At 45.0% G+C, this 12,426-nt stretch overlaps 1 protein-coding gene across 3 annotated transcripts in view; it reads right to left on the bottom strand.

The window, feature by feature from the left end:
* Nucleotides 1-12,426, bottom strand: part of CORIN (corin, serine peptidase) — a 142,690-nt gene that overhangs the window by 38,350 nt on the left and 91,914 nt on the right. For all 3 annotated transcript variants that reach the window (XM_088660908.1, XM_035112248.3, XM_088660909.1), the window contains 3 exons: nucleotides 7,775-8,006; nucleotides 3,322-3,467; nucleotides 2,792-2,899 (listed from right to left, as the gene is read on the bottom strand). In XM_088660908.1, the coding sequence (XP_088517034.1) occupies nucleotides 2,792-2,899; nucleotides 3,322-3,467; nucleotides 7,775-8,006 (486 nt within the window). The remainder of the gene's footprint in view (nucleotides 1-2,791; nucleotides 2,900-3,321; nucleotides 3,468-7,774; nucleotides 8,007-12,426) is intronic.

Below are 12,426 nucleotides of genomic sequence, written 5' to 3'. Positions count from 1 at the left end.
ACATATGGAATAATTGTAATATAATAGTGCCTAACAGCTAGACTGCCCTTGCTTTGTGTGCTATGCTGATTATTTCAGTATGTATTAAGAAAGGTGCAATCCCTGGTGTCAATTATGTAACTTTGGGAAACAAAGCTTTCTTCCAGTTACTAGCAACATATTCAAATAGCCCCAGGAATGGTAATGAAGGGTATTCATAATGTTCCCATTATCGAAGATAAAAGCAATGTCCATGTTCATGAAGAAGGACTTCATCTGCACTACAGTTGTAATCAAGAATGAATTACTGAGAGCATCCATTTGGCTCACACTGTTCACTCACATAATATTGTTATAAGCTCACTATCTGATTGCTGGAAAGGGTAGAATCCAGAGATATAACAGAAATGGGATATTGACTGCTTAATGTTCCTTTCTGGGCAAACCTGACTGCCAATTCTGACTATACATTCAATTTGTTAGGGAGATTGCTGGATAATTGCTCCCAATAGCCAGGAAATAGAAGGAACCTTGATTATTCAATGAGGGGAAGCCACAGCGGTAGTAGGGTGAAGTCATTTAGGTCTCTGTGTGCACATACAGGAACAAAGTCTGACCCAGTTTGAGTCAAACTCAGGAGAAGAGAGAGAGAGAGAACTAGATTTGAGCTCTGGGAAGCACTTTTGGGGACTGTCAATCTGGGTATATAATGGGGGGCAGTGAATTTGCTGTTTGTAAGAGTGTTGCATTGTCTGCCTTCACCCATGCTCAACTGGTATATTTGTAAATAAATTCAAATATTAGATATTTGTAATATTCAAGCCTATGTCTTCAATGATATATCCTGCTACATTACCTTCATAGACCTGATGAAGGCCCTTGACTTTGTCAGTGAAAAGGGGCTCTTCACACTGCTCAACAACATAGGATCCCACCTAAGCACCACAAGATGATCATGTCCTTCCACAAGAACATGTGCAGCACCATCCAGTATGACAGTTCATCCTTAGGTGCCTTCCCTATATGTGAAACAGGGCTGTGTTCTTGCTCCAGCTCTCTTTGGCATATTCTCCTCCCTGTAGACAGCGCATTCCAAAGAAGCTCTACAGAGGCTCATCAACCGTTTTGCCCAAGCCTGCAAGGTGTTCGGCTTCATCATCAGCCTGATGAAGACCAACATCCTGGGTCAGGACATCGCCAGCACTCCATGCACCAGCATTGGTGACTACACCATAACCAACCATCTTTCCATCAACACTGAACTGGACAAGCATATCGGCAAGGCAGCTACAGCAATGGCTCGCCTCTTCACAAGTGTATGGGAGAATGCGATGCTAAGAACCAATGCCAATATAAAGGTCTACCAGACCTGTGTGTTGGGGATGCTGCTGTATGGAAGTGATTCATTGGAAACCTGACAGGAGCAACACTTCAATGCTTTCAACATGCACTGTGTCAGGAAGATTTTGGGCATCACATAGCAGGACAGTCTCAAACAAAGATGTAATCTCCCAAGCTCACATTCCCAGCATGATTCACACTTCTATCTCAGCAGTGTTTATAACAGCTTGGTCATGAACACAGAATGGAAGATGGCAGGATCTACAAGGACTGGTCTACGAGGACCTGCCTTCAAGCACTAGGTTGTTGGCAGACCAACTCTGTATTACAAAGATGTCTGCAAATGTGACATGAAGACTGGCTACGTTAACCACACCATAAGGTTTGACTTTACCCGATTTTGACCTATAAACCCCGAAATGGCTCAGGACCACAATACCTCAAGAACCACCTCAGACCCAGAGAACCTCAGAACAGAACCCAGATCCTGCAATCATCATCTGAGTCCCTTCTTTGTGTGCCTCCTCCATAGGAAGTCCACATGTTGGCAACACAGGAATGGGCCTTTTCTGAGGTAGCTCCTTGTTTGTGGAACACACTCCCCAGGGAGGCTCGCCTGGCACTTTCTTTAGGCATGATGCGAAAACATTTCTGTTCAACCAGGCATTTAGCTGTTTAACATTCTATAGGTTTTTTTTTAATGTGTTTGTGGGAGAAGGGTGGAATTGGTTTGTTTTGGGTTTTATTATATACTAGCTGGCCCTGCCACGTGTTGCTGTGGCTAATCCCTGTGACTGCCCCCACCCTGTGCCGATCCACGATGTATCCCGTATCCTCCCCCCACCTTATCCCTGTGATTCCCCCCACCCTATCCAGACCTATGATGTATCACGCCCCCTCTTCCCCCCACCCCCAGCTCATCCCTGTGACTGGTCCCACCGTGTCCTGACCTATCCCGTCCCCTCCTCCCCCCAATGTCCAACCAGGCGAGTCAGTACTTCCATTCGGCCTAGTTTGTAAAGGCTTCTGCCTAGTATGTAAACGGGAGCCGAGGTGCTGTTGAGAGGGAAGGTTTTATAGGTGCAGTACCAGTGTAGCCACCGTTAGAGGGCGCTGGTTTGCAACCTGGTTCTTTTCCCAGCATGCATTTTCGTCTGAGTGGTGTGTTTTGATACACGGGGTTTTTGGGGTTTTCCCTGGCGGAGGTGTGACATCTGTCTTAGTAATCCTTCCTATAGCCTTCGGACATTCGCATGTGATGCTGTGTCAAAATTTCACCTCAATCGTCAAGCGGTTTTGGTGGAAAGTGGAAACACACCCACATGCCCAGTGTGTGTGTGTGTGTGTGTGTGTGTGTGTGTGTGTGTGTAATTTTGTTTTTGTTTTTGTGAACTACCCTGGGGTCTTTGGATGAAGAATGGTATACAAATTTTAATAATAATAATAATAATAATAATAATAGATCATTTACCACAGTTCTCTTCATCACTATCATCTTCACAGTCTGCTTGCCCATCACATCTTCTGGAAGATAAGACACACCTCCCTGAATGACATTTGAAGTGGCTGGGAGAGCACTCTGCCAGGAAAATTACAAAATCCAGTCAGTTAAAACGATTTCATCATTAGTGTGAAGAGAGACATAAAAGAAAAAGAGCACTCACAGCCATGAAGAAGCACCTATTGCTGTTCACTTTGACTACTTCTTTGAGTTCCTTCAGTTCTGTTCAATTATTTTAAAATTGCATGTAATTTTGACCGTATGAAAGTTTCATTAATATCTGGATTTGCTTTTGTACATATCTAGTGACAACTTTATACTCTAGCTGCCATCCCATCTGCAATCCAAAACTAAGTAGCACTGACCCCCAATTAAGAGAATAATAACCTTCATTCCATTAACTTATTTTAAATAAATTTAAACATCAGGCAATGAAATTCTAGTCCTCCATACCAGAGTCCCCCACAAGTATGCAATGTCTAGTTTAAATATTTAGTAACCTTCTACATCTTCATCAGGTGTTAGACAAGTTTGATTGTCTGAGTTTTCTTCTGGGAACTGAGAACAATCAGTGTCTTCTGGCCACTGTAAGCCTACAATTCCAAGTACAGACTCACATCGTTCTTTGGACTGTTCACAAAGTGCTCTGAAAAGATTGTGTGGAAAAGAATTATTTTGGATGGGAAAATTAGAGACTGGGTGAATTCACACTTTTCTTGAAAAAGCTATTGGCCAAACCCAGCAAAACTAGTTAAGAAAATTAACATTATTATTTTTTTGAGATTCTTTCAGTCATAATTATTTTCATGGGGTTTATTCTTTATTCATTACAACTATGTAAGATGGAGTAACCAGAAACAGAACACACTGTTATTAGGAACAATATACCATCAGTGCCTATAAAGGCTCTAAAACACTTTAACCATTATTTCCCCCACATTTCAATTGCAAATCAGCAAGAAATAATAGGAACTGACAAAACACACACTTCCAGTTCATAACATCCCAGGGTGCCTTGCAGATTCCTTTGAAGTTATTGCCAATGCCTATCATTATTTAAATTATACTTGTGACCAAACGTGGGTGCTGCCAGCCTGTTCTTTTACAAAGCTGCAATTCACAACCACTGACTCTATCCAGTTAGGGAAAGGACAACCAAACTTATGTTTTCTCAGTATCAGACCAGCAATCAGTTCACTTGTGATACAGACATGCCCTAACAGTAACAATATATCTTACTTAAATGAAGACATGATGGGCTTGGCAATGCACAAGCTTCCTTCAGCTTCCTACAGGTAAGGACTGAATTAATATTAAGTTGCTGTGCATCTGACTTGCTCTATCTGCACTGAAACCTTCTTGGGCAAAGTTGGGAAGATGGTTACAGACGAGATTCAGGCACTCTTGGATGAGACTGATTTTTTTGATCCATTTCAATTGAGGTTTAAACCTTGTTTTGGCACTGAGACCACCTTAGCCACTCTCATCCTTTTATCAGGAGAGTGATCCTGTTGATCATTCTTCATTCTCAACAGCTTTTGATGACATAAACCACAGTATCCTTCTGGAGCACCAATTGTGTTGGAAGTGAGGGGTTCTGCCTTGCAGTGATTCCAGTACTACTTGGATGGTACTCTAGAAGGGGGTGCTTGGGGAGGTACTGTTCAGCCCCATAGACCCTCCAGTATGGGGTTTTGTAGGATTTGATCCTATTCTCCACATGCCAAACATAAGAAAACAATTCAACTTCCACATAAAACCACTGAGTGAGGTCATCCACATTTGCAGCTCTGTTTCTCTTTTTCAGTTCAAGAAGGTGTGGTGGTGCACTGGTGGCCACAATAATGAACTGGGTGAGAGCCAACAAACAAAAGTTCAATATAGAGAAGACAGAAATACTTTTAGTAGATGATTCTGGATAGCAACCAGTTCTGGATGGGGATACACTTCCACTGAAGGTTTAGGTTCACAATTTGGGGTATTTCTGCAACTATCATTGTCACTGGAAGCACATGTGGTCTCTGTGGTACAGAGTACCTTCTATCAGCATCAGCTGGTGGTCCAGCTGTAGCCCCACTTGGTTAAGAGTGGTAGACTCATAATCTGGGGGACCGGGTTCACGTCTCCGCTCCTCCACATGCAGCTGCTGGGTGACTTCTCTGAAGTCTCTCAGCCCCACTCACCTCACAGAGTGTTTGTTGTGGGGGAGGAAGGGAAAGGAGAATGTTAGCCGCTTTGAGACTCCTTTGGGTAGTGATGAAGTGGGATATCAAATCCAAACTCTTCTTCTTCTTCCCCCTGATGGCGAACCTATGACATGCGTGTCAGCACTGACACGCGTAGCCATTTCCAGTGACACGCAGCGATCTCCGGCCAGCAGCGGACAGATCTCTCCTCTTTCAAGAGGGGAGACTTTGCGAACGGGATCCGCTTCAGCAGGGGGGCGTATTTGGGCCCCCTGCTCCAGCCTATCCCTGCTGCCATGCCGAGCCTCTTGGCTGGCCAATAGGGCCGGCTGGGGGCCGGGGTTTGACAACGTTTAGGCCAGTGCGGCAGCATTCAAGCCCTCTTTCTCCGCTCAGCGGCTTCTTTGTTTCGCGCTTGCTGCCGGCATCCCAGGGAGGAACGTCCCCTGCCTTCGGAGGGAATTTTTCTGCAGCCTCTGCTGAGCCTCATTACCTTCCTCCTTCTCTTGTGGCTAAGTATTGGCTTGGTAGCCGTTGTGAGAGTAGTTCAGTGTGTGGGGGGGGGGTAATTATTATTTTTTAAAAATAATAATTATTATTTTTTAAAAAATAAGTTAAATAATTAGTTTTTGGTTTATTAAATACAGTTATATATTACAATTATACATTTTTGTTATTTGAACTCTAAATATCGTGAAATTATGGGTTTTTTCTTGAAGTGACAGACCACCTGAGTTATGCTCAGTTTTTTGGCGAATTCTGACACACCAAGCTCAAAAGGTTGCCCATCACTATGCTCTGGGACAGGCATCCCCAAACTTCGGCCCTCCAGATGTTTTGGACTGCAATTCCCATCTTCCCCAACCATTAGTCCTGTTAGCTAGGGATCATGGGAGTTGTAGGCCAAAACATCTGAAGGGCCGCAGTTTGGGGATGCCTGCTCTCATAGCTGCCAAGTCCGGGTCGTAAAGATCCGGGATCGGCAGTGCGCGCATGACCGGAAGTTGCGTGACGCAACTTCCGGTGGTGCTTCGCCCTTCTATGGGCATCAGAAAATGGCGGCGCCGGCGATGGAAGTCGCTTCCGCGCATGACCAGAAACACATAAAAGCGACTTCCGGCGCCGGCGCCGCCATTTTCTGATGCCCATAGAAGGGCAAAGCGCCACCGGAAGTCGCGTCACGCAACTTCCGGTCATGCGCGGAAGTGACTTCCGGCGCTGGCGCCGCCATTTTCTGGTGCCCATAGAAGGGCAAGCGGCACCAGAAAAATGGCCGGGTAATTCTCCTCCATTCATAGCTGCCAAGTGTCCCGATTTAAGGGACAATACCGGGATTTTCCGCTAAACGGGAGACCGCCGGGAAACGGTAAGAAAAAAGGGGTTTTCCCGGCAGATATGGGATACTTGGCAGCTATGCCTGCTCTGGGACTTTCTACGTTAGATTAATGTAATGTGTCATACATAGGGCTGCCTTTCAAGACAGTTTGAAAACTGCAGCTACTACAGAACTCAGTGACCAGATTGCTAACAGGGAGCAGATGAGATGAACATACAATACCAAATTTGGTTTGTCACAATATTAGTTTCTGAGCCTAATTTAAAGTGCTATCTTTAAGCTATAAAGCCTTACATGCCTTAAGACCCCAATACTACGTGGACCACCTTTCCCATACAAGTCTAGCTAGACCCTAAGATAAACTGTGTGCCCCCTCTAGGAGAAGACCAAGGTGATAATGAGAGAACAGGCTTTTTAAGCAGCACCCACCAGTTTGTGGATACTCTCCCCAAGGAAGCTCACCTGATACCATGCCATCTTTTCATGTTTTTATTTTGGTTCTTACAGTTATTGTAGCTGACATGTTAGGTTATTATCCTTCTGTAGGGAAGGGTATATATGTTTATTCATTCCTTTTAGTGGGTGATCACTTTAAGTAAGTTGTTGATTTTTAAATGTGTGAATTACATCAGTGTGAATCTTAGTTAGAAAGTAACAAATTCATTGAAAAAACAGCAACAACAACTTATGGAAATTATAAGCATGGGTAGCAATAGGAACCTGTATTGTCATCATTCAAATTGTATCTTTGTGATGAAAGGTCAAAATCCCATCGCCTTCTACTACTGTTTCATTAAACAGAAATGGGTGAGGATTCTCAGTGTAGGAAACCTTAACACTGAGCTCAACCAGATGCTTAAAGTAACAGAATATGTTTAGAGGGGTGCCTGAAACAGAGTCTATAGATATATGATAGATAAGCAGGAAGGAGAATTGCATGTCCATTTTAAAGAAAGACTGAGATAAAAGAAATCTGTAAAAAATGCCATAAGAAAAAGAACACCTAAAAGAGTAAAAGATAAGAATTGCCTTACTCAATCAAACTTCATTCCATCTAATCTAGCATCCTGTTTCTGACAGGGGCCAGCTATATATAACGCTATAACTTCTTGAGCAGAGTGCAAATATAATAATAACGCTCCTTTGTTATGACTCCAGCATCTGGTGCTTCTAAACTATATACTGCTTCTAAACACAGAAGTTCTATTTGGTTCTCATGACTAAAGGCCATTGAGAAGAGTTTTCTGTGAATCTGCTTAAAGACAAACAGCAAAACATCAGTGTTCACTAAACATAGGGTTATTATAACTAAACTAAATAAAACCAACGTAGCTTTAGTTTACACGGTAAGAATATACAACACACTATAAGCAGAATTACAGTTGCACTGAAAGTTTTGTGGCCTGCTTTATGCTAGTTATCAAGTGTTACCTGCAAGGTGGAATGCGCTGATTTGTTTGAAGATCACATTTTGGCACTAAGATTGTGCAGGCAAAAAACATAAGGTATTTGTAACAGTTAGTTTGAACTAAGGCTGGGAACAGAGAGGACTCCCAGCTGATGGAGGCTTCTTTCTGTGTCCGATGGCCCAAATAGTTGGGGTAATGAGTATAATTATAAGGCAGGTTCATGCAAAGTTCCAGTATAATTGGCTCGCACTGACCTGTTAAGGTTAAAAAAAAAGTTTTAAAATACAGGAAAAATATTGTGGCATTTTCAAGCAATTATTATTACACTGGATTATAATTTTACACAAGGAATTTCAATTTTATTGAAAATGTATTATTTTATAAAACTAAAACCATTTTGAAACATCAAAATGATACATATGTTTCTGTTATCAATTGCAGTCATATACAGAAGTCTATTTTGTTCTAATTCAGAGCTGATTATATTAAAGGATAAACATGGGGGGGGGCTAAGTTACAGCTATGTAAAGAATGAAAATCCATCAGTTAAGACAAAGACAGGCACATCTGTTACTGTTCTATCTTTTCCATTTCTCTTGGAAGATTTAATTTATCCCCTTGCTTCTACCAATTTTCAAGTGTCTGGTAGTAAATGTTCTCTTTTCACAATGGGAATTGGTAATTCTGGGAATTGTATAATTCTGTTCCACAAAACATTTCACTTTCTTTCTTACCAACCTCAGATTCTTCCAGCTTTGTATTGCCTGACCAGACTTTTTTCATCAGTTTCCCTTTCAGTTAAGAATTCTTCTGCGTGCCATAAGTAAGTGGATCTAACCGTCAAAATCAAGTTTGCAGACCTAGATTGTGCACACAGTACTGTGTATTCCAGCTCTGCCACACTCTCACCACTGATGTTTGAAGTAAAGTACACATTCCATTAGCCACAGAGTCCATAGGTATCCTGTAGCTTCCTGAGAAATACTCCTATTTGATGCAGCTTTCCTCAAACCAGCTTCCATTCAATTAGAAAATGGAAGGTGCAATTAAGCCGAGGTGTGTACATTTTAAGCAGCCATTGACGGCAACTTCAGTGAATTAGAGCTTAGCATGGTAAACAAATCAGGTTATGGGAAAATACATTCTTGCCCCTTCTCTGGTGTGAACAGCAACTTTCAATGACTTCAAACACAGTGCAGGGAAATGAGCTCACTACATTTCAAGCCTCTAATGTGTACATAGATCTAGTAGGGTTTATTTACTAGTTATTTGGCCTTTAATATTATATCTAGGCTGACATTACAAAGGAGTTAGACTCATATGTTCCAATCTCCATCTCTTTCCTCAATCACAGATCATGAAAAGAAAAGGCAACAATGGTACCAGGAAATTCATTTTCAACTTGACTGGAGGATCTTTCTTACTGCATCAAAACCAGCAAAATATAGACTCTCTCCATCTCACCAGGTAGTAACTGAATTCATCCTTTGTGTGGGTTCATTATTCAAATACAGTGGTGCCTCGCTAGACGAATTTAATTCGTTCTGACGGTCAATTCGTCCAACGAAAAATTCGTCTTGCGAGGCACCGTTTCCCATAGGAACGCGTTAAAAGTTAATTAATGCGTTCCTATGGGCTCCGGGGGACTGGCGGAAGTGGCGGCGCTTGCTCGCTTGGCTCCCTGGAAGGCAGGCAGACAGGCGGCAACAGCCCCACAGCTCTCCTTGCTGTCGGTGGCAGGGGGAGAGGAATGAACAAAGAGAAAGGGCTTTCTCTTCCTACGTTCCTCTCCCCCCGCCGCCGACAGCTCCCGGGATCTGTCCTTCCTGTCGGCGGCGGGGAGAGAGGAACGAAGGAAGAGAAAGCAGCCCTTTCTCTTCCTTCGATCCTCTCCCCCTACCACCGACAGGAAGGAGACATCCCGGGGTTCGGAGAAACGCTTGCGCAGCGCTTCTCCGAACCCCGGGACCTGTCCTTGCTGTCGGCGGTAGGGGGACAGGAACGAAGGAGGAGAAAGCAGCCCTTTCTCCCCATTTGTTCCTCTCCCCCCCACCGCTGACAGAAAGCACAGATCCCGGGGTTGCCGGATCTGTCAGGCGGGGGGAGGGACAAGTGGAGGACCGGTCCGATCCTCCGCTTCTCCCTTCCCCCGCCCGACAGAGCCAAATGCCGGATCTGTCAGGCGAGGGAAGGGACAAGCGGAGGACCGGTCCGATCCACCGCTTCTCCCTTCCCCCGCCTGCCAGAGCCAAATGCCGGATCTGTCAGGCGGGGGGAGGGACAAGCGGAGGACCAGTCCGATCCTCCACTTCTCTCTCCCCCCGCCTGACAGAGCCGAAGTGCGGCGGTGCGGCGGCGTTTCGCCGCCTCCTTTCCCAAGCCAAGGGGAAGGCAGGCGGCAAAAAGCCCTGGCAATTTTTCGCTGCACGCTGGACTTTGCAGTCGGAGGTTTGTTTTTCTATGGCCACGCTTCGCAAGACGATGCGGCGGCCATAGAAAACCTTGTCGTCTTGCGAGGCAACCTCCGATCGCAAAATCCATTCGTCTAGCGAAAAGTTCGTCTTACAGGGCATTCGTTAAGCAAGGCACCCCTTTAGGAGCATGGGAAATTGCCTACAAAGTCATCGTGTTCAGTATTGTCAATGTTATCTGGCATTGGCCTTCATGTGGAAGTTTTCCTCAGTCCTACCTGGGGATGGCAGTGGCTGAACGTAGGACCTTTTACAGGCAAAGTATGTGCTTTACACTGAGGTTGTGTATACATTACTGGCTTAAAACAAAGCAAGGTTTTTTTCTCATTTTGGATCAAAGCTGGTTCGGAGGGGAATGCATCAAAATGCAGTACAGTCATACCTCGACATCCGAATGCTTCGACTTCCGAAGGTTTGACAAAGTTGAGACTTCCAAAGTTGACAACCCCAGAAGTCTTTTTGCCCCACGAGCCCGGCACGCGTCCTGCACCTGCACAGAACGACGCGCTCACTCGGCGCCTGCGCAGAAGTGCAAAATCGCACTTCGTGCATTTGTCGACTGCGCACTTCGACATCTGAAAACCTCGACTTATGAAGACGGCCGCAGAACCGAACGGATCGTCTTCGTAAGTCAAGGAACCACTGTATTTCATAAGACTTGATAAGATAGATACAGAATAATATAGAGTGTGGCTAATGACATGTTCACACCGCTTCCCAAACCAGCAAAGTAAACAAGAGTGTGTTCCTAGCCAGAGCTACAAACCTTGCAACAACTCATTTCCATGAGGAGGTTCACCATAAAAAATGACTGAATAAAGGCACTGTGCAGTACCAAAAAATATGCACATAAACCAGGTCTGTTATACATTCTCTTCATCTTATTGTTTGGACAAACATGCAAGTCATGAGCCAAATCTAGTTTGCTTGCTTGCTTGCTTGTTCTTTCATTCACAATATATTTTGAGAATTTGTAACAATGAAGGCATATAAAAGACAGAAAGCATGTGAAGAACAAGTAATGGTAAGTAAATCTGTAGCCATATGAAAGCTCATGACTAAACACCTTTGTTTTTTGTTTGATCTGATCAAAGCCATTTCAACAGAGACATGTGATGATTAATCATCAGAAGTAACTAAAACAAGAAGTTTTAGCCCGACAGAGCCAAATGTCGGATCTGTCGGGCGGGGGGAGGGACAAGCGGAGGACCGGTCCGATCCTCCACTTCTCTCTCCCCCCGCCCGACAGAGCCGTAGTGCGGCGGTGCAGTGGTGTTTTGCTGCCTGCCTTCCCCAAGCCAAGGGGAAGGCAGGCGGCAAAAAGCCCACGGCTGTGCGGGAGCTTTCGCAATGCCGTGCTTCGGCTCCGTCCCCTGGAGCCAAAGCCCGGCGGTGTGAAAGCGAAAAGCCCTCGCACCACTGCACTTCGGCTCTGGGGGACGGAGCCAAAGTGCAGCAGTGCGGGGGCTGCTTTCCCCCAGCCGCCTGGCACACAGCTGCTTGCCTTCGCAGCCCCCACACCGCCGCACTTCGGCTCTGAACCCCGGAGCCGAAGTGCGGCGGTGTCGTGGCAAAAAGCCCTGGCAATTTTTCGCTGCACGCTGGACTTTGCAGTTGGAGGTTTGTTTTTCTATGGCCGCGCTTCGCAAGACGAAGCGGCGGCCATAGAAAACCTTGTCGTCTTGCGAGGCAACCTCCGATCGCAAAATCCATTCGTCTAGCGAAAAATTCGTCTTACAGGACATTCGTTAGCGAGGCACCACTGTAGGAGCATGGGAAATTGCCTATTAAGTCATCGTGTTCAGTATTGTCAATGTTATCTGGCATTGGCCTTCATGTGGAAGTTTTCCTCAGTCCTACCTGGGGATGGCAGTGGCTGAACGTAGGACCTTTTACAGGCAAAGTATGTGCTTTACACTGAGGCTGTGTATACATTACTGGCTTAAAACAAAGCAAGGTTTTTTCCTCATTTTGGATCAAAGCTGGTTCGGAGGGGAATGCATCAAAATGCAGTACAGTCATACCTTGACATCCGAATGCTTCGACTTCCGAAGGTTTCGACTTCCGAAGGTTTCAACTTCCGAAGTCAACAACCCCAGAAGTCTTTTTGCCCCGCGCGCCCGGCACGCGTTCTGCACCTGTGCAGAACGACATGCTCACTCGGCACCTGTGCAGAAGTGCAAAATCGCGCTTCGTGCATGTG

Source organism: Zootoca vivipara, chromosome Z1 (genome assembly GCF_965207765.1).
Source record: "Zootoca vivipara chromosome Z1, rZooViv2.hap1.1, whole genome shotgun sequence".
NCBI lineage: Eukaryota > Metazoa > Chordata > Lepidosauria > Squamata > Lacertidae > Zootoca > Zootoca vivipara.
Note: the sequence above shows the minus strand (reverse complement) of the source record. Positions and strands in the feature narration are given on the sequence as shown.